Here is a 20273-nt window from a genome sequence, read left to right on the forward strand (position 1 = left end):
ACCTCAACTGACAGAAAGTACTGACCTCAACTGACAACCCTTGAATAGTAAAGTTCAAGTGTTTATACCCTCAATATTGGAAAGTAGAATAAAAATGAATTACTACAATTAACATTTATTTGGCCAATTTCATAAATTATTTGTCATTTTTCCACGTTGTTTCAAGTGATTAACTTTACAATGCACTTCTTCTTTATTGCTTTAAGGTGAAGTTTTACATTGAAAAGGGGTTGTTTGGCAGTACTGTTGGTGTTTTACTCAAACCTATGTCTCTCCCATTCTGGTTTCAATATGGTGTTTACATTTGATTATGTGTAAGGCTAATGTTTTCTGACAAGCACTGCAAATGACATATATCCCTGATGTCATTTCCTGCTGTGAGGACAAAGCCTGCTCTTAAGGCTAGCTTTGATAATTGGCCCACTGTAGTGGACGGCTCATTCCTCAGGGTTGGAATTTGTCCAATTATCAAGCTGCTTGTCATTCAGCCTCTAGACACAAGGGCAGCTCACTTGTGTTGCTGGTGTTGGTATCATTCTGGTGTTTTTTGGAAAGCGAGGTAAAAAAGAAACGTCTAATATGATGATTTGAATCTATATTGCAAAATATTACAACACTGTTCTGAATTGGAGATAAGTAGATTTTTGATTAAACAAATGTTATATTTTGTGTCTAGTCTACTTCAATACCTAGGTGGTTTGCTCCTTATCATGAGTCAATGTCAAATTTTGTAATTACAAGGAAATCATAATGAAAATGGTTTGTACCAACAACCACCACACAAGCCATTTAAAACTGGTTTTTTATGCAGAACCACCATTTTATGTGCCCTAAGGAAGTCAGAATGGGACATTTTACTTTAGAGAAATAATTTAACTAAACTTACTATTGAACCTGTTTAAAATGTGTGTCGGTGTTCAATGGCATGTTTTTTTTTTTTTTGCCTGTGATATATGTTCTCCTTAAAAACAGAGCCTTTGCACACAAATAAATACATTAAAGTTAGTATATTTTAATGTACATCCGGTTTAATGCTCATCAGTTTGCAAAAGGCTCTGTGTAATATATTTGGGTTTGTCCAAACTCAAGAGAACTTGGCTGTTGAGAATATAGCTGCGGGTCACACTGGAAAAGAATGTGGAGTGAAACCCTATGCCTGAAAGAAGTGATCATGGTGCCACAATAGGAGTTTGTGCTCTGCGCTTTGTGCCAGTGGTGTCAAGGGCTCTGTTTTTCTGTACATGTCAGCTGAGTGGTCTTAGTGAACGTATCAGGGTGATTGTGTGTGTTACATGCCTGTGTGTGGTGAAAGTGTGATTGGTATTTGAGAATGCATGGACCTCTGTAGTTGCAATTTGACCCAGTGTGGCTGACCTCCTGCCACCTATCCTATCGCGTTGCCCTCATCCAGCAGTCCCCCCTTCTCCACCACCCAACCAAACCTACCTGGAAGTGCTGATCTACTGTGTGGGCTTCTTCCTCATTGCTGTCATGGTGGCCGTGGCCATCATCTTAAAGATGCGCAGCTCGTCCAAGAAGAGTGACTTCAGCAGTCAGCTGGCTGTCCACAAGCTGGCTAAAAGCATCCCCCTGCGCAGACAGGTAACAGAAAGTAGATAGGGGGTTTGAAATCTTTATACCTTTTCTTGCTCTTTGTAGTATTCTCATCCCATTTAGTGTAATCTTTATGGCATCTTCAAATTTGTTTAACTTATTATTTTCAAATGGAAGTGTTCATTATATTGTGAAAATAAAAAAACATTAATTCCTTGAGCTTCTGGTTCCCCAAAGAGCCCATGGGCGGACTCAGGTTGGTGTGAGTAGAGGGCAGGTGTTCGTTCCATCCTGCTCTCTGCTTCCACTGGAATCAATTAGTTGTGACATTGTGTCTACAGACTTATTTCAGTAACATTTTGGGGGTTTAACAAATTGTACATTTACTTTCTGTCCACACTGGACATCTTTCTATCTGTTGTTCCTTTCCTGGCTCCACTATGAGAGAGTAACAGCAGGCTTCTGTATTCCAGGTGTCAGTGGACTCTAGCTCCTCCCTCCACTCCGGGGTGATGTTGGTGCGGCCCTCCCGCCTCTCATCCAGCGGCTCTCCTATGCTGTCTGGGGTGTCTGAGTACGAGTTGCCCCAGGATCCACGCTGGGAGCTGCCCAGAGACCGGTACCCAGATGACTGGAACACACCTATCAAATACAGACATCACATAACACACCTTTGAATGGGAAAATTGCCTGTCTGTCACAATCCTCTCAAATTTGTTTGTTTCTTCCTCACCCTTTGACCCACTCAGACTGGTGCTGGGGAAACCCTTGGGAGAAGGCTGCTTTGGCCAGGTGGTGATGGGAGAGGCTGTAGGGATGGACAAAGAGAAGCCAAACAGGATCACCAAAGTGGCCGTGAAGATGCTCAAATGTAAGTCGTTTTTCCCCCCCATAAACCATATCGAACCTGTGATTTGGGCACATGGCTGGGTCTCCTATACTGCATGTTGGGAAGTTATTTAAAAGGAGCATAGAAGGTAGCAGAAAGCCACAACCATAATTACAAGATGGGAGGAGAGTTTTACTCAGAGCCGTGATGCACAGACATAAGAGGCATCTGCTACGGGCTCCTGGTCGCTGTAAATGGGAGACCAGAGTAAAAATGTATGAGAACCCCCTGACTTGGAATATGTGACTGTGTTAATAAAACTGTGATGGGTGGGAATGTAGGAAAATAATTTATGTGCTGCCTTTATCTCCAGACTGACCCCCCCCCCCCCCCCCCACTACCTGAATGTCCCTCTGGAAGTAGACTGTCCGTAGCCTTTTGCGTATAGGTGGTGCCTTTGAAACATTTTTAAATAGTTTTGTAAATGTACTTTGAAATCATTTTGTGTAGCATAATGTACTTCGTTTTTTACAAACTTGGATTGATTTACTGTACATGGGAATTCTTTATTATTTGCAAATCATAGAGGTTTCAGGATTGAGTGAATTTTATGAGTACAACCAAATGGAATTTCTTTCCTCCCCTCAGCTGATGCTACAGAGAAAGACCTGTCAGATCTGATCTCTGAGATGGAGATGATGAAGATCATTGGAAAGCACAAGAACATCATTAACCTGCTGGGAGCCTGTACCCAGGATGGTAGGTCTCACACTGGCACAGACCCCCCCCCCCCCCTTCTTCCCTTCAAATCGTTCATTCAGAAATGCTGAAAACATGTTTAATTTTGAGAAAAATTTGGTGTTTTGAGACCCTTGCATTGTTCAGTTGTTTAACAGCATGTTCAGATCAGCATGCAGAAATGTGTCCAATGTTATGAGTAAGGGATTCTGACACCTAACTTCCGAGCTTTCAGTTTGAGATGACCACAGCTGCTGCCAGGGTTGCCATATCTTTCAAATCTTCACTGACAAGCCCTGGCACCATGCACTGTGTTCTGACCCTGCTGTGAACATTGCAGAGCTTTCTGTCCTCGACACAAGGCTGGTTTTTGTTCCACCTCGTCCCTTGAGAAGTTCTAGTAGAAGTTACTGTAGGAATCTGGTAGCATTGCACAGATTATTCCCACCGGCTTGGTTTGAAATACAAACTCACATTTTTTTGGCAAACTGTTTTCAAGTCAATGCATTTACTATAGATAGTGATGTAGATTTTGTTTAAACACTTGAGTACACGTGTTAACAGACTTATAGATTATTTTTCTTGTTCTTTATTTACATTTTGTAGTGTCTTAATTCTGTGATTTTAATGTTTTTTTTTCCCCTGACCACAAAATGGCTGTCCAGAATACACCATTAGTCTTCTCTCTCTGTCTCTGTGTGTGTGACATGTTAGGAGAAAGATACAGCTGTTGGTTATAATTCAGAGCTTAACTCTCACTATGACCCTTCCACCCCTCAATGAAATCCTTCCTCACTGCTTGAAATGCCATTTTGCTCCTATCAGTCTGTCTTGTGTCAGATGTCACAAAGTTATTCTAAATGCCACATCCTCTAGTGGTGTTGAATAGTGAGTGACGCTTGTCTCCCCCTCCCTCCCCAGGTCCTCTCTATGTTATTGTGGAGTATGCCTCCAAGGGAAACCTCCGGGAGTACCTGAGAGCTCGGCGTCCACCAGGCATGGAGTACTGCTACAACCCTGACCAGGTGCCCATAGAGAACATGTCTATCAAAGACCTGGTGTCCTGTGCCTACCAGGTGGCCCGCGGCATGGAGTACCTGTCCTCTAAGAAGGTAACATCAGGATCCGACTCTACGTACATCAGCACAGTTGAGTATAGTACAGTAAAGATGCAGTGTATGTGCTCGGCCAGCTAGACCTAGTTCTTATGTGTCTGTGTACAGTGTATCCACAGAGACCTGGCTGCCCGCAACGTACTGGTGACTGAGGACAATGTGATGAAGATCGCAGACTTTGGCCTGGCCAGAGATATCCACCATATTGATTACTATAAGAAGACCACCAATGTGAGTGTGCTACTAATTACATTACCTACCTCAGCCATGCCAATTCATGTGAGAATTGCTTCCCCTTACCTTATTCCATCTTATTTGTAAATAAGTCAATTTACACTAGCATTTAACCCACAGGGTCGTTTGCCAGTCAAGTGGATGGCCCCAGAAGCTCTATTTGACCGGATATACACGCACCAAAGTGATGTGTGAGTATGGAATAGATGCACCTTTACTATTTGTTGGAATGTGCAGAAGTTGGTCAGATTCATGTAACCTGTGTGTTGACTGACGGGTTTGTTCATCTGACTCTGCAGATGGTCTTTTGGGGTGCTGCTGTGGGAGATCTTCACACTGGGGGGCTCGCCGTACCCGGGGGTTCCTGTGGAGGAATTGTTCAAGCTGCTGAAGGAGGGCCACCGCATGGACAAGCCCTCCACCTGCACCCATGAACTGTAAGCCTCCTTCCTCAGTGTTTTATCATTGGAATGGATACTATGGGATTATCCCAGAGCTCAGGGACGCCGCAGCAAAGATACTGTCCCAGAGCTCAGGGACGCCGCAGCAAAGATATAGTCCCAGAGCTCAGGGACTCAGCCGTAAAGATACTGTCCCAGAGCTCAGGGACGCTGCAGTAAAGATACTGTCCCAGAGCTCAGGGACTCAGCCGTAAAGATACTGTCCCAGAGCTCAGGGACGCCGCAGTAAAGATACTGTCCCAGAGCTCAGGGACGTAGCCGTAAAGATACTGTCCCAGAGCTCAGGGACGCCGCAGTAAAGATACTGTCCCAGAGCTCAGGGATGCAGCCGTAAAGATACTGTCCCAGAGCTCAGGGATGCAGCCGTAAATATACTGTCCCAGAGCTCAGGGACGCAGCCGTAAAGATACTGTCCCAGAGCTCAGGGACGTAGCCGTAAAGATACTGTCCCAGAGCTCAGGGACGCCGCAGTAAAGATACTGTCCCAGAGCTCAGGGATGCAGCCGTAAAGATACTGTCCCAGAGCTCAGGGACGCCGCAGTAAAGATACTGTCCCAGAGCTCAGGGACGCCGCAGTAAAGATATTGACACAAGCCAGCAGCAGAATTATCTACCTGTCCCGCTCTCCTTCTCTCCCGCTCTATTTTCTACATTTCTCCCCCCTCCCAAAGATACATGATGATGAGGGACTGCTGGCATGCTGTTCCCTCTCACCGGCCCACGTTCAAACAGCTGGTGGAAGACCTGGACCGCACCCTGGCCATGACGTCCAACCAGGTGAGTCCCCACATTTGAGCACACCTCAGCAGTTCACACAGTCAACAGAGCTGATACACTCATGTTACTGTCAGGAGTAAATGCAAAATGTTAATGTTTTTACTTCCCATTTAAGCCACTTGTCTGTATGTGGGTGTAAAAGTAATGATATCCAAAGCCAGATATGACTGTTCTGGCCAGTGTCTAATCTTCTCTCATAAATGCCATCTGTGTGTGTTTGCAGGAGTACTTGGAGCTGTCTGTGCCTCTGGACCAGTATTCCCCCAGCTACCCTGACACACGCAGCTCCACCTGCTCCTCGGGCGAGGACTCGGTCTTCTCCCATGATGCTGGTGCTGAGGAGCCCTGCCTGCCAAAGTTCCCTCCCCACTCCAACGGGGTGGCCATCAAGAAACGCTGATACCTCACTCCCCTCAAATACCAAATATTCCTTTTCCTGTGTTCTCCTCTGCACAACTGGCCTGGTATGGATATTTCCCACCCTCCCAGAGACTAGGTAACACACCAGTGGAGATTGTGACGGGCTTACTTCAGAAATGTTTAAACCGACCGGTAGGGCATCAAGAACTCAAGGCAGTTTGCTTGCTCGTGGTTGAGGTGGAAATGTTTTCAGGGCACTTTGTATTGCTGGGATTTTCTTTCTGTTTGTGTCAAACAGTGCAGGAGAAAGAAACACTCACTAATTTCTCTACTCTGAGCATTCCACTGAACAAGGGAAACAGACGGGATTGAATTGAAAGGATTATGAAATGGATGGATCAGAGTTAGAATTATGTCTGTTGTATTTGTTAATCAATAATAAATGACCAATTCCAGAGAATATATTACCAAGGGACATTCATATATTTTATACACTATATATACAAAAGTATGTGGGCATGCTTTCAAATGAGTGGATTCGGCCATTTCATCCACATCTGTTGCTGTCCGGTGTATAAAATCGAGCACACAGCCATGCAATCTTCATAGACAAACATCAGCAGTAGAATGGCCTTACTGAAGAGCTCAGTGACTTTCAACGTGGCACCGTCATAGGATGCCACCTTTCCAATAAGTCAGTTTATCACATTTCTGACCTGCTAGAGGTGCCCCGGTCAACTGTAAGTGCTGTTATTGTAAAGTGGAAATGTCTAGGAGCAACAACGGCTCAGCCGTGAAGTGGTAGAACACACAAGCTCACAGAATGGGAGTGCTGAAGCGTGTAAAAATCCTCGGTCCTTGGTTGCAACACTCACTATCAAGTTCCAAACTGCCTCTGGAAGCAACGTCAGCACAATAACTGTTTGTCGGGAGCTTCATGAAATGGGGTTTCCATGGCCGAGCAGCCGCACTCAAACCTAAGCTCAACATGCGCAATGCCAAGCATCTGCTGGAGTGGTGTAAAGCTCGCCCCCATTGGACTCTGGAGCAGTGGAAACGCGTTCTCTGGAGTGATGAATCACGATTCACATCTGGCAGTCCGGCGAACTAATCTGGGTTTGGCGGATGCCAGAAGAACGCCATCTGCCCCAATGCATAGTGCCAACTGTAAAGCTTGGTGGAGGAGGAATAATGGTCTGGGCTGTTTTTCATGGTTCGGGCTTGGCCCCTTAGTTCCAGTGAAGGGAAATATTAACGCTACAGCATACAAACATTCTACACGATTCTGTGCTTCCAACTTTGTGGCAACAGTTTGGGGAAGGCTCTTTCCTGTTTCAGCATGACAATGCCCCTGTGCACAAAGCGAGGTCCATACAGGAATGGTTTGTCGATCGGTGTGAAAGAACTTGACTGGCCTGCACAGAACCCTGACCTCAACCCCATTGAACACCTTTGGAATGAATTGGAATGTCGACTGCGAGCCAGGCCTAATCGCCCAACATCAGTGCCTGACTTTACTAATGCTCTTGTGGCTGAATGGACGCAAGTCTCCGCAGCAATGTTCCAACATCTAGTGCAATGTCTTCCAAGAAGAGTGGACGCTGTTATAGCAGCAAAGGGGGGAACAACTGCATATTCATGCCCTTGATTTTGGAATGAGATGTTTGACGAGCAGCTGTCCACATATTTTTGGTTATGCGGTGTGTGTTTGGTCAGTGTTCAGTTTTTTCTTTCAAACTAGTATGTCCTTGTAAATACAGTTAGGCATTAATAAGAATATATATATATTTACACTGTTCTTGTTTTTATTACCATATTTGTTTTGTTTTTGTACAAGGATGCTAATGTTTGATCCATTTCAGTATAATCCATAGGGGAGTTTGCTACATGAAATTACTTTTAAATTGTATTGAATATTACGTGGCCAGTTTTTGCTGTCTCAATTTTTTGTCAGCTTTGCTTTTTTTCCTTTAATCAATCAGCCGCTTAACCATTAGTGGAAACATTCTACGTATATTTTTCTTTTCAAGTACAAATGTTTTTCATGACAACCTGCAATACAGCGTTATTCTTAGCTCCACGTCCGCAGTTGATGTCGATTAGAGAAACCAGCAATGTTCTCTCACTGAAATCCATGCTGTAGTAGTTTGTGCCTGTGTGAGGGTGTCAGTCTTTTATGTACCTCTTCTCATTGATGATCGGTCCTTTATTTGAAGTATGATCACAGCTGTACATTTTTCTAGTTAACCATGCTTAAAATAAAAACAGAATGATATGCTTCAGAAAACACCATGCACTTTCATTGTGCATGCCTGCCATGTAATGAACTGATCCCCTCCATGCTTATACCAGGTGACCCATTTGTTTTCAGAGCTCGTGTCATTGTAAAAGTTACATCAAATAAAATGCTATTGGAAAAACTCTTAATTTAAAGCTCAGTTTGAAAGAACTTAATAAACGGGTCTGTAAATATCTTGATTTTGTTGTTTGTGATATAAATCGTGTTTACAGAGCGAGAGCGATAGTCACTTCAATCTCCTCCCCATTTAGCTCAGGTTACTGGGGGTGATTAAATATGATAATGTGCTGCTGACACCAGAAGACATGTCCACTAGTGCAGAGAGCCATGGGCAGCTGTAAACATGTCATTTATTGCAGTGTGAATGGCTTGGTTTGGCTGGCTCTCCAGCTCCATCCATCAGCCTCCACCGACCCTGATATCTGCCTCTGGCTTCCTGCCATGGACTGATGCATCACCTGGATTGCTGTTTCCATGCAACAGGCTTAAACCAGTCACACAGAGGGACAATTCCTGTTCCCTGTTAAGAGCTAGCTTTTACTGCTGGGGTCAATGGATCTAGCCTTTAGTACCTACTGTATATCATTGCTAAAGGGGAAAGGATGCAAGAACGAGTTGGGGTTTTGATTCTGTGTGAGCTATTTCATCCTTCAGGCCAGTGTACTTGAACTGAAATATGAATGGTAACTAAAGGACTACTGGAGAGGGGATTAAGTGAAAGTTTCAAATGGCCCTATTATCAGAAAAGGCTTTTCCAAGGACATTGCCTCTCATCAGTCCTTAACCAGGAAATGAGAAGCCACCTCTGTTCCCTTCCTGGATTCTGAGGCCAATGATGTCACTTGAATGTTGATTTGTTTTGGGTGGAATTGTATTAATCCCTGGGAACATGTACCAATAAAAGGACTTCCGTGTGCTGTGGCTGTGACCATCAAGGGCTTCATATGGAAATAAAATGGACCCCTGGAACCTTGGTTTATAGCCGGCTAATGGCGCATCTCTAAGAAGGCAGATGCAAATAAGTGGATGGTATTATCACTTCTGACAGATGGTCCAGGAAGAGTTGGGTGGGGAAAAGTTAATTAGTTAGTGTTCAGTACAGCAACAGTGATATGATCAGGGCTCTACTAATAGTTTCATACTGGCTTGGGCTGCATCTGATTTATGAGCACCGTGTTAAAATAAGACTAGTGTTTAATATCTGTTTATTTTGGTATACAGGCTACACTGGATGATGTCTTCAAGCATCGTTTATTGTTCATTGTTGTTATTTGGATGTGCTTTTGACCCTGCTGAAAAAGCCAGCATCAGACCAGCCAAAAATGTCAAACTGGTCGGAACAGCAGGGTTGGGGAATAACGGATGAATCTCTTGTAACTGATTATAAAAAAACTAACTGTAATCTGATATATCACAAGCAATAATATTGTGAAAAGATTAGATACTTTTGAAAAACTAGATTACTTCTAGGATTACTTTTAAATTCAGAAAGGATATTTGCGAAAGCAATCTGACACCTTTTCAGTTTTCTGAATATCTTTCAAATCCGTATGGTAAAAAGGTCATAAATGTAAGTTTGTTCCGCCTGAGCGAGTCTGACCACAAGCACAAGTCAGAGACGTCTAACACACCAAATGCGTTTGATGGATTGTGGGAAAAGAGCAGGAATAGGCTTTTGTTGGTTACACAAAGGGCTATACCAAATGCAGCGTTTGGAATACATTTTTCACATGCAAATAGCACTTCAGTAGTGCTCAAAGCATGCCATTCCATGAGAGTTGCATTTATTTTTCAACTCCAAGCAATGAGACCAATAAGTCCTCCATGACAACAAAATCATCAACAGCAGAGTAGGTTAAAGGCTAATACAGTGGGGCAAAAAAAGTATTTAGTCAGCCACCAATTGTGCAAGTTCTCCCACTTAAAAAGATGAGGCCTGTAATTTTCATCATAGGTACACTTCAACTATGACAGACAAAATGAGAAAAAAAATCCAGAAAATCACATTGTAGGATTTTTATTGAATTTATTTGCAAATTATGGTGGCAAATAAGTATTTGGTCAATAACAAGAGTTTTTCTCAATACTATGTTATATACCCTTTGTTGGCAATGACAGAGGTCAAACGTTTTCTGTAAGTCTTCAAGGTTTTCACACACTGTTGCTGGTATTTTGGCCCATTCCTCCATGCAGATCTCCTCTAGAGCAGTGATGTTTTGGGGCTGTTGCTGGGCAACACAGACTTTCAGCTCCCTCCAAAGATTTTCTATGGGGTTGAGATCTGGAGACTGGCTAGGCCACTCCAGGACCTTGAAATGCTTCTTACAAAGCCACTCCTTCTTTGCCCGGGCGGTGTGTTTGGGATCATTGTCATGCTGAAAGACCCAGCCACGTTTCATCTTCAATGCCCTTGCTGATGGAAGGAGGCTTTCACTCAAAATCTCACGATACATGGCCCCATTCATTCTTTCCTTTACACGGATCAGTTGTCCTGGTCCCTTTGCAGAAGAACAGCCCCAAAGCATGATGTTTCCACCCCCATGCTTCACAGTAGGTATGGTGTTCTTTGGATGCAACTCAGCATTCTTTGTCCTCCAAACACGACGAGTTGAGTTTTTACCAAAAGTTATATTTTGGTTTCATCTGACCATATGACATCCTCCCAATCTTCTTCTGGATCATCCAAATGCTCTCTAGCAAACTTCAGACGGGCCTGGACATGTACTGGCTTAAGCAGGGGGACATGTCTGGCACTGCAGGATTTGAGTCCCTGGCGGCGTAGTGTGTTACTGATGGTAGGCTTTGTTACTTTGGTCCCAGCTCTCTGCAGGTCATTCACTAGGTCCCCCCCCGTGTGGTTCTGGGATTTTTGCTCACCGTTCTAGTGATCATGTTGACCCCACAGGGTGAGATCTTGCGTGGAGCCCCAGATCGAGGGAGATTATCAGTGGTGTTGTATGTCTTCCATTTCCTAATAATTGCTCCCACAGTTGATTTCTTCAAACCAAGCTGCTTACCGATTGCAGATTCAGTCTTCCCAGCCTTGTGCAGGTCTACAATTTTGTTTCTGGTGTCCTTTGACAGCTCTTTGGTCTTGGCCGTAGTGGAGTTTGGAGTGTGACTGTTTGAGGTTGTGGACAGGTGTCTTTTATACTGATAACAAGTTCAAACAGGTGCCATTAATACAGGTAACGAGTGGAGGACAGAGGAGCCTCTTAAGAAGTTACAGGTCTGTGAGAGCCAGAAATCTTGCTTGTTTGTAGGTGACCAAATACTTATTTTCCACCATAATTTGCAAATAAATTCATAAAAAATCCTACAATGTGATTTTCTGGATTTTTTTTCTCATTTTATCTGTCGTAGTTGAAGTGTATCTATGATGAAAATTACAAGCCTCTCTCATCTTTAAGTGGGAGAACTTGCACAATTGGTGGCTGACTAAATACTTTTTTTGCCCCACTGTAAGTCCTTAGTTTATGGGTTACGCTAATCTATATTTACATATTTCCAAGTCATATTCTTGAAGATCAAGGGGTAATCAATTATTTGTAATGACTGGAAATCTGACAGACTTTGGTTTTTAATGTAAAGATAATACGATTAGGTTTCATCTGTAGGAGAAGGTAATGGGTTAAAAGAAGCCTACAAAACCTACATATAAACTGAAATGCAACATCCATTTATGGCCAGCTATGTAAACTCAAACAGTAATTTATCTTGCAATAGATGTAATTTTCCTGGTAATATTCATGTGTCTTCTTCTAATGCCTCTTAAAGGGCAACTCCACCACTTTTCAACCTCATTTTAAAAACGAATTTTCAAACACTATGAGATTCACGGTGACGTGGGGAGCAAGAAGACACCCTCCCTCTTGCTAGGAACTCATTACCAGTATTGAAAATCACAGATTTTCTTACTTTTAATCCTAACGTGTGATGTCACAGAGAAGCATGTTTTAGGACCTTTCTTCTTATATTTTCACATGTAGACACTGGTATTGCGCTGGAGATAATGAATATGATGTTGAAAAGTGGCGGAATTGCTCTTTAAGGGGAAAGTAATCTAAAAGTAACAAAGTAATACGATTACATTTCTGAGTTTAGGTAATCCAAAAATTGTATTAATTATTACAATTTTGTACAGGTAACTAGTAACTGTACTGGATTACATTAAGAAAGTAACCTACCCCACCCTGCTGAACAGCATGATCTAGCTGATTTATCTTGGCCGAACAGCATTGTCTAGCTGGTCGTGCTGGTGACTAGCTTATGCTGGTCAAGCTGATCTGACCAGCACGGTCTAGCTGGCAAAACCACGCCCATCATTATCATATTTCCCAGAATGCTCTATTCTAGTTACGTTTTTTGAATTGTTTCAACACCTGTCTGTTTGCGTGTTGATTAATTAATCTTATGCTACACAAAGATAAATAACAAATCTTGTTACTAATCCAATCTGTTAGTTGGACTTATTGCACTCTGTTACTGAAATGATTGCTCCAGTTTAGGTAGTCTCTTTTATTTGTCTTTCTAACCCTGCCAGTCATTCTGAATGCAGATTGTGGGTGAATAAAAGTTTCAACTGTTGGATATCCCCACTTTCTGGATTCCAATAGGAATTAAACATAAATTTGCACGCTTGCATAATGTCACTTGCAGACCTGGTAATAATGGCCCCGGAGAAGAAGGCAGACGTTTGTGTCTCCAATCGATTTTGTTTTTTAGTTTGTTTATTTGTGTTTTTTGTCAAATAAAAAAATACTTATTTTGTAAGTAATGTTGCCACTACCGTCTCTAATGACTTCTGCTCTTTAATTCTTATTCTTATCTGTATTTTTTTAAACTGCATTGTTAGTTAGGGGCTCGTAAGTAAGCATTTACTGGTGACCAGTTTATGTTGGTATGCTGTTAACCAGCATACCAACATATGCTGGTCACCAGTGTCCAAAACACAGCGAAGGCTGGTCACCAGCAAAACCAGCAGTAGTCACCAGCATATGTTGGTCTATGCAGTTTTTTTCACAGTGGAGTCTTTGAGACTGAGAAAACAAGCAAGAGTGTGAGAAATAACAGTCAATAATGAGTCTTCATTTAAAGTCTGGGAAATATTTGTTTAAATAACTGCTTTAGCCTCAAGAAGATATCTGATTTAAGATGCGTAATGATTCCACACAGTGCTGGTTTAGTCATTGGTGTTTTAACACTGACCATGACTGTGGGGACTCAGATGAATTGATTTATTTTCTTGTTCATTTAAGTTGTCTTGATTTATTGAAGTTTGGGCTCCTTGTCTATGCGTTTTTTCAAGCTACAGAAACCCTCCATTATTGTCCACAATTTGTGGCCTGTCAGGACTGACAGATGACCTGCTCTTCACCTTGCAGATTCCCCACGGAGGTGACGCATTGTCAATCAGCCATCATTACTCAGCTTCAATTGAGAGTGGGGCTTGGGAAGGTGGCAGGGAAACTTGCTTATTAAAGCCTCCACCAGAGAGGAGAGTGGTGACATCAGCCTGTTGTTGTGCGCCTCTGGCTGTTTCATTGCAATTGAGACAATTATTTATGGGAATAAGGGAGGAGAAAAGTGGAGGGGGTTGTCATTGCACATGAGGGGTAGAAGGGAACAAAAGGGAGTGGGACAATGCGGGGCTCATGAATATCAATTCGGCCAGCTTCCATCTGCTATGTGTTGTGGAGGAGACTGAGGCCTGTCTCCTGTCTTAAAGGCAGAGTGTCTACACATGCAGGGCCCACAGATTGAGGGGGGCACTGCCTAGAGCGAGGGGGGCTCTGCCCATAGTGACGTGGGCAGTGTCCAGAGCGAGGGGGGCACTGCCCATAGTGAAGTGGGCAGTGTCCAGAGCAAGGGGGGCACTGGCACTTTCCAGAGTGTGGGGGCACTGTGCTGTCAGAGCTGTTAGAGCTCTTCAACAGCCACTAAGACCATGTCACCTATAATGAGCTGTAACCAACACAGACAAATCAAAATAACCATTTTGAAGCACAAACAAGGGAGAAAAATGTGGGCTGTGAATTACTCAGTAATGTTTTGAATCCTAAAATAACGTCAGAAATTATATATTTTACTTTGTCTGGTGGGATGTTTCTGCATCCTCTTTATTGAGGGTTAGGAGTTGATGATCGTCTGGGTTTTTATCCGCCTGTGGCCATTGTGGTTTTTGGGTGTAGTTCAGTTCTTGCAACATATAATGTACCACTGCAAACTATGTCATTTTATGATGTAAATGTTTTCAAAACAAAGGGATAAAGAAAGCAGTCTCATCAGTATAGTGTAGAATCTCTAACAGCATACAGAGGTCAATATGACCAGCTGTTGGCAGGGAGTATACATGCTCTTTGGCTGTTGATTCTGGGGTCTCTGTTGACGACTGGGCCCATGTCTGTGGGATGGCTGTGTCTGTGACAGGCCGCCAGTGCCCTGGGACAGAACTGACAATAGGGTTTAGCGTAGAGCAAGGCCTGTCCAGGAAAGGCCTTGTTCTACACTAACCCCAACAGTCAGTTAGGTTGTCCCTCACTGGCCGTCACAGTATTGTCTCTCACTTCCTGCCCTGCTCCTCCCTCCATGCTCATCATGGAAGTGGTCTTGTGCTCAAAGTGAAAGAATAAACCCTGGCATTCACACGTCACAGAGAGACAGAGAACGGGACAACTAACGCATGCAGTGACATTCCATCACCTATTAATAGCCACTCTGAAAATGTTAAATGTTTTCAAGTCTATCTTTTGTAAAAACATTTGGTGACTAATTAATTCCATAAATGAGGGATTATGACTGTGAAAGAGGTTGGACTGGAGGGGACACTGTGGCAAGAAGCTACTTGACTCAAGCATTTATGGAGTCTGGTAGTATGGGTGTGGTTGGGGAAGAGAAGATGGAGGACAGTGGTTTTGTGTAGGTGGGTGTAAAGCTACCAGCAGATGGCTGTGTCAGGTTGACAAGGCGTGTTGGCCTCTTCACAAAAGTGATGCCTGCAGGCATGGCCCCTCTTCTTTCTCACCGGATCAACTTTCTTCTGCGTTGGAATGAGTCAGACACCTCCTCCAGGCTAAGACATATAATCTGGGCTTGTCAGGCCCTTTATCAAATAGGATCAACTGGTGTGCCAAGCCTTTCTCCTCTGTCCCCATGGGCAGGAGGATACCTGCACATGCATTCCTTCAACACATCCAACTCCCAAGAGGCATATCACCTATCTTTTATGACGGCTCAGCTCAAGGAGGGAGATGGTTGCTCTGGATAGTACTGCATGATATCAAGCTATGATGCAAACATGATGTTTGGTTGTTGGAGGATTTCTGAGCTCCTCTGGTAATTCAGTTTCAAAATATCAACATCAAAATGCTGCTCAACAGAAATGCCCTAACTCACTATCTTGGAAAGGGGGTGGAAATTGAGATCTGGATGGACACGAGATTGATTAAAGTTGTTTACTTGAAGCTTCAGTGGTATATGACAATAGTAATCTGTTTTCCCAGTAAAAGATGAAGACACCATGTACAAAACCCCTCCCACTCCCCGCCTACCTGGGGCGGAAGCTCATTAAGAACGATCATGTCAATCTGAAAAAGCTTAAATACTTCATCATTTTTAAACCAATCAGCACGGACCACTAGAGATGAGTTATTGACTCCGTATTGCATGCATGTGGTGTGTGGTGGCAAAGGTATTTACTTTGTATCGTTATGTAGATTTATATTGTTTGATTGTTGTACATATAAGTGCACCTGTATTTGCTAATTGTGTAAAGCTGTAGTGTTTGGAGTATTTCAGGTTGGGTGTTTGCCCTTTATTTACTATGTGCTTCTGTTTTCCATTAATGCCAGGTTTCTGTTCATCCTAGTGTAACCATCTACATCCTCCTCTACATCACCATCTTTTATCATCTGTTACACTGTCTGAATCCTACAAAAACTGAAGATGCAAATCTAGTCAATAAAAGGTCAAAAGGTTGGCAGACATGCCCATTGTGGTACCTCCCATCCGTCCTGACCAGTTTCTTTGAGCTATTTGACACACCAGTTATTGATGGTGTGACAGATTGGTGTGGATAGTGTCACATGTCTCCTGGACGATACTCTAGCCTACCCCAGGGCGCATTTCTCAACTTGGTTCTATTTCCCGGCTGGCTGCAGCGAGCCCTTTGCATGTTCCCTCTGCTAGTCAGAGTGAGTGACGAGATTGGGAAGGGAATGAATCACAGCAGGGTCGTTGTTCTCAGAACTAATCAGATCACTTGGCCTGCCCTGAGCCATATATCTTTGTAAGCTCTTTAATTGAATTGAGTCGGGATGAGAGTGCCTGACTGAAATGCCTTCCTATGTGTAACTGAGCCCCAGCAAGACAACATACAGTATTAGACTTCTGTTTGAAAAAGGGTTTTGTTATGGTTTTTTATTTGATAGGATTTCTGTCACAAAACAAAGGGTCATATCCCCTTTCTGCAGAGCATGAGCATTACAACCTACCTGCTGCACCCCTAAAATGTAATCTGCTCTGCAGCAAGCAGGTTTTATCCTCAGTTTTCACCTGTATTGCCTAATATGAAATAATATGAAGCTTATTTTTATTTAATTTTTACATTTGAATTGGCTGATAAAGACAGTCATCAAAAGTGACAGAATTGTCAGACGCAACCTGTTACAAACACTTACCTTATTGGATTTCTTGATCACCTGGTTTAGTGGTTGGATGCATTTGCGCCTGACTCATTGGGGATGCTGTGGCTCCTTCAGGACTTTCTCTTTCGGCTTTATTAGCATGTTACAATAAGGTAAGGACTCATTTTATTGATGGGAGACGTAAACTCCCTGGCTGTTAGTTTGTGGCTGGCTGGCACCACTGCCTTTTTATATCCACTTTGGGAAACATTTCCAACCAGACTAGTTTAATTTGGGCGTACAGAAGACTTACTGTACTGGAATTACTATGTTGCTGGTATTACTTTGAGAAGTTTATCCGTAGCATAGCTAGTGACACCTGTGTGCATATGTCTAAGTGGAGTCTGAACATGGCTGAGTGAGACCACCTGTGCAAATGCATTACCTGGGACAGCTGGATTTTCCGAGAGCACAACAGTAACTGAGGTGAAACAGGAAGCATCTTACTTCAGATGTAGCCAGAGGGAGGCTGTGAAAGCCAGACATATGGCAGCAAGGACAGAGAGCCTTCTTCAGGCTGCTTGGCCCTGGCTTCGGATGTGGGTTAGAATATGAATTTTAAAAAGTCAATGTTAAACACTGAGTCATGCCAGTGACGCACAGTAGCAGTTATCCAAACATGTCTGATCCCCACAGGTAACAGGCCAGGGCAATGAGGTCACTGAAAAGGCTTCAACAGAGAGTTGAATAGCTTTAACTCAGAATACACGTGCCACACAGGAGGGGGAATGGTGGGGGGAGGAGCACAGTCTGGTAGAGAAGAAAAGAGGGCTCTGTAGCTCTGAACTCTAAACTTGCCAGACTTTACACCGTAAACTGCTTCTATTCCAAGGTCTTTAGATTTCGATCTCAATTGCAGGAAAGCCGAAATGTTGAAGTCCAAAAGCACAACTGTTTATGCTATAACTGTTGGAGACGTGCTGACTGGACAGAGAAAGCTGCTGTGCTTGTAGGAACACGTCTAATCTCAAAGTTTTCTCCTCATGTCTGCTGCTGTGCTCTACAGCAGGCAGCCTGTTTTGTCTAAAGTATGGCACTCTCCACACTCAAACGTTGTTAGAATGTTCTCATTGTTATTTATTTTATGCTTCGCTTATACTTGGCGCTAACATGGGTCCTTTGTCCTGATCTTGTTTACATTCTGATTGTGGCCACTTTTTCAGACATGCGTCTACAGATGGTGCTAATGTTTTTTATTCACCCACTGTCTGCATTGTGACCAGATTTTCCTGTATGCAAATAATTTGTCAGATATTATTTCAAAATGTACATTTTTTAAGACACTGATGCCATACGTCCATGTTGCCACCTGTCAATGATTTTAGAAGGCAGGAAAATTATGGAAATGGTTTAACTCTCCACATCTGTCTACATATGAGATATCCATACACATCCATATACATTGTGTACCATCACAATACATTTTTTATTGTCTACACCTGTCAAAACATGTGGGCACAATCAGAAAGTGAACAAGATCAGGACAAATGATGCATGTTAGCACCAGGTATAAACAGGGCTTTAGACAGCATAAACTGTGTTACAGCCCCTCTAGGTGTCGAAAGCGCTCCACAGGGATGCTGGCACATGTTGACTCCAATGCTTCCCACAGTTGTGTCAAGTTGGCTGGATGTCCTTTGGGTGATGGACCATTCTTGATACACACGGGAAGCTGTTGAGCGTGAAAAACCCATCAGTGTTGCTGTTCTTGACACAAACCGGTGAGCCTGGCACCTACTATCATACCTCGTTCAAAGGCACTTAAATCTTTTGTCTTGGCCATTCACCCTCTGAATGGTTAACTTACACAATCCATGTCTCAATTGTTTCAAGGCTTAAACATATTTTTTTAACCTGTCTCCTCTACACTGATTGAAGTGGATTTAACAAGTGACATCAATAAGGGATCATAGCTTTGACCTGGATTCACCTGGTCAGTCTGTCATGGAAAGAGCAGGTGTTAGTAATGTTTTTTTCCCCTCAATGTATGCTAGATGACATGAGATATAGGGCTGGGGCAGGGAGGCAGTAGTGGCTGAAAAACCTGACAGAGTGCCATTTCATCAACTCTAAAGTATATGAATCTTCCAGGTAGACTTTAAAGGGGCAAACAAATATTTTTATGAAGATGTAATTAATAACACACATACAAACAATACCATTGAATGCAAAGGTAGTAGATCAGTTGCTGTAAATGTTTGCTGTTTTTGCAACCTGGTCTCAGAGCTAAACGAAACATACTTTACGTATGATACCTACTAACGGTCTAGTTACTTTAGACAGAGATGAAAACAGGGAGGTCTGGGAGGATGGGTGCTAACCCTTCCCTTTATTCTAAATGTAGCCCAATCACTTTACATGCTACATAAATTCCCCTAAACTTTGTCGTTTTGGTTACCCTAACTTTCAATGTAAATTTCCCACATAATTTATCTTTGTTGTTGCAGCGCAACAAGCAACCTGGTCTCAGAGACAGACGTATAATATTTTACAACTTCCATTCAATATTTTCTATTCCATTCATAATGTAAACTAACGTAACTCAATATATCATAGTAAATGGGGTGTCAGATTTACTTACACAATAATATGAATTGCCCTGAGACCACGTTGATTTAGCAGCAGTTGTAGTTAGTTGACATGGCAGTGTTTCTCGTCTTTTTCCTACCAATGTAAATGTTTCCTGATATGTACTCTGAATATTGATGCCCTATAGTTAAATTGTCCCTGGAGTGGAAATGGGATAGAATGGAGCACTGTTGAACACCACATAGAATTCCTCTATTATTGCCTGTCTGAAACAGAGCAGCGTGTTGGGACCTAGGCAACATGATAATTGTAGACAGTACCCAGCAGACTCAAAGGTGGTTGCTATCTGTTCGTGAAAACAGTGTTGATGTGTGGGAAAGCTGGCTGTGCCTGGCACTGCAGCTCTGTCTCCTCTCACGGCTGCCACCAAACTACTGGCTGCTGGAGCCACACAGCTCCATTATATGGCCAACAGCTCCACTGTGTGGGTATGCAACTCTGTTTTCCATATTTTCAGATTCTAAAAGATTCAATGGAATTCTATAGTTTCTAATATGGGTTGTTTATGCTCCGGAGCATCCTCCAGATCTGCACACGTTGGCCTACTTGTAAATAAAAGTAAGAGGCCAAATGTGTTGTGCCTCCATCTGAAATCTGAACAAACTGTAAATTGCTGATTCATGTGATATACAG

At 43.0% G+C, this 20273-nt stretch overlaps 1 protein-coding gene across 9 annotated transcripts in view; it reads left to right on the forward strand.

The window, feature by feature from the left end:
* Window positions 1–8546, forward strand: part of LOC139410885 (fibroblast growth factor receptor 1-A-like) — a 72840-nt gene extending 64294 nt beyond the window's left edge. For 4 of the 9 annotated variants that reach the window (XM_071156512.1, XM_071156510.1, XM_071156509.1 and 1 more), the window contains exons 9-18: window positions 1412–1608; window positions 2028–2173; window positions 2304–2425; window positions 3032–3142; window positions 4043–4269; window positions 4345–4467; window positions 4591–4661; window positions 4770–4907; window positions 5603–5708; window positions 5932–8546. In XM_071156512.1, coding sequence (XP_071012613.1) covers window positions 1412–1608; window positions 2028–2173; window positions 2304–2425; window positions 3032–3142; window positions 4043–4269; window positions 4345–4467; window positions 4591–4661; window positions 4770–4907; window positions 5603–5708; window positions 5932–6108 — 1418 coding nt within the window. In that variant the 3' untranslated portion in view covers window positions 6109–8546. The remainder of the gene's footprint in view (window positions 1–1411; window positions 1609–2027; window positions 2174–2303; window positions 2426–3031; window positions 3143–4042; window positions 4270–4344; window positions 4468–4590; window positions 4662–4769; window positions 4908–5602; window positions 5709–5931) is intronic. The other 5 variants (XM_071156518.1, XM_071156516.1, XM_071156517.1 and 2 more) reach the window with 3 other exon arrangements.
* The last annotated feature ends 11727 nt before the right edge of the window (window positions 8547–20273 follow it).

Source organism: Oncorhynchus clarkii, chromosome 6, assembly GCF_045791955.1.
Source record: "Oncorhynchus clarkii lewisi isolate Uvic-CL-2024 chromosome 6, UVic_Ocla_1.0, whole genome shotgun sequence".
Lineage (NCBI taxonomy): Eukaryota > Metazoa > Chordata > Actinopteri > Salmoniformes > Salmonidae > Oncorhynchus > Oncorhynchus clarkii.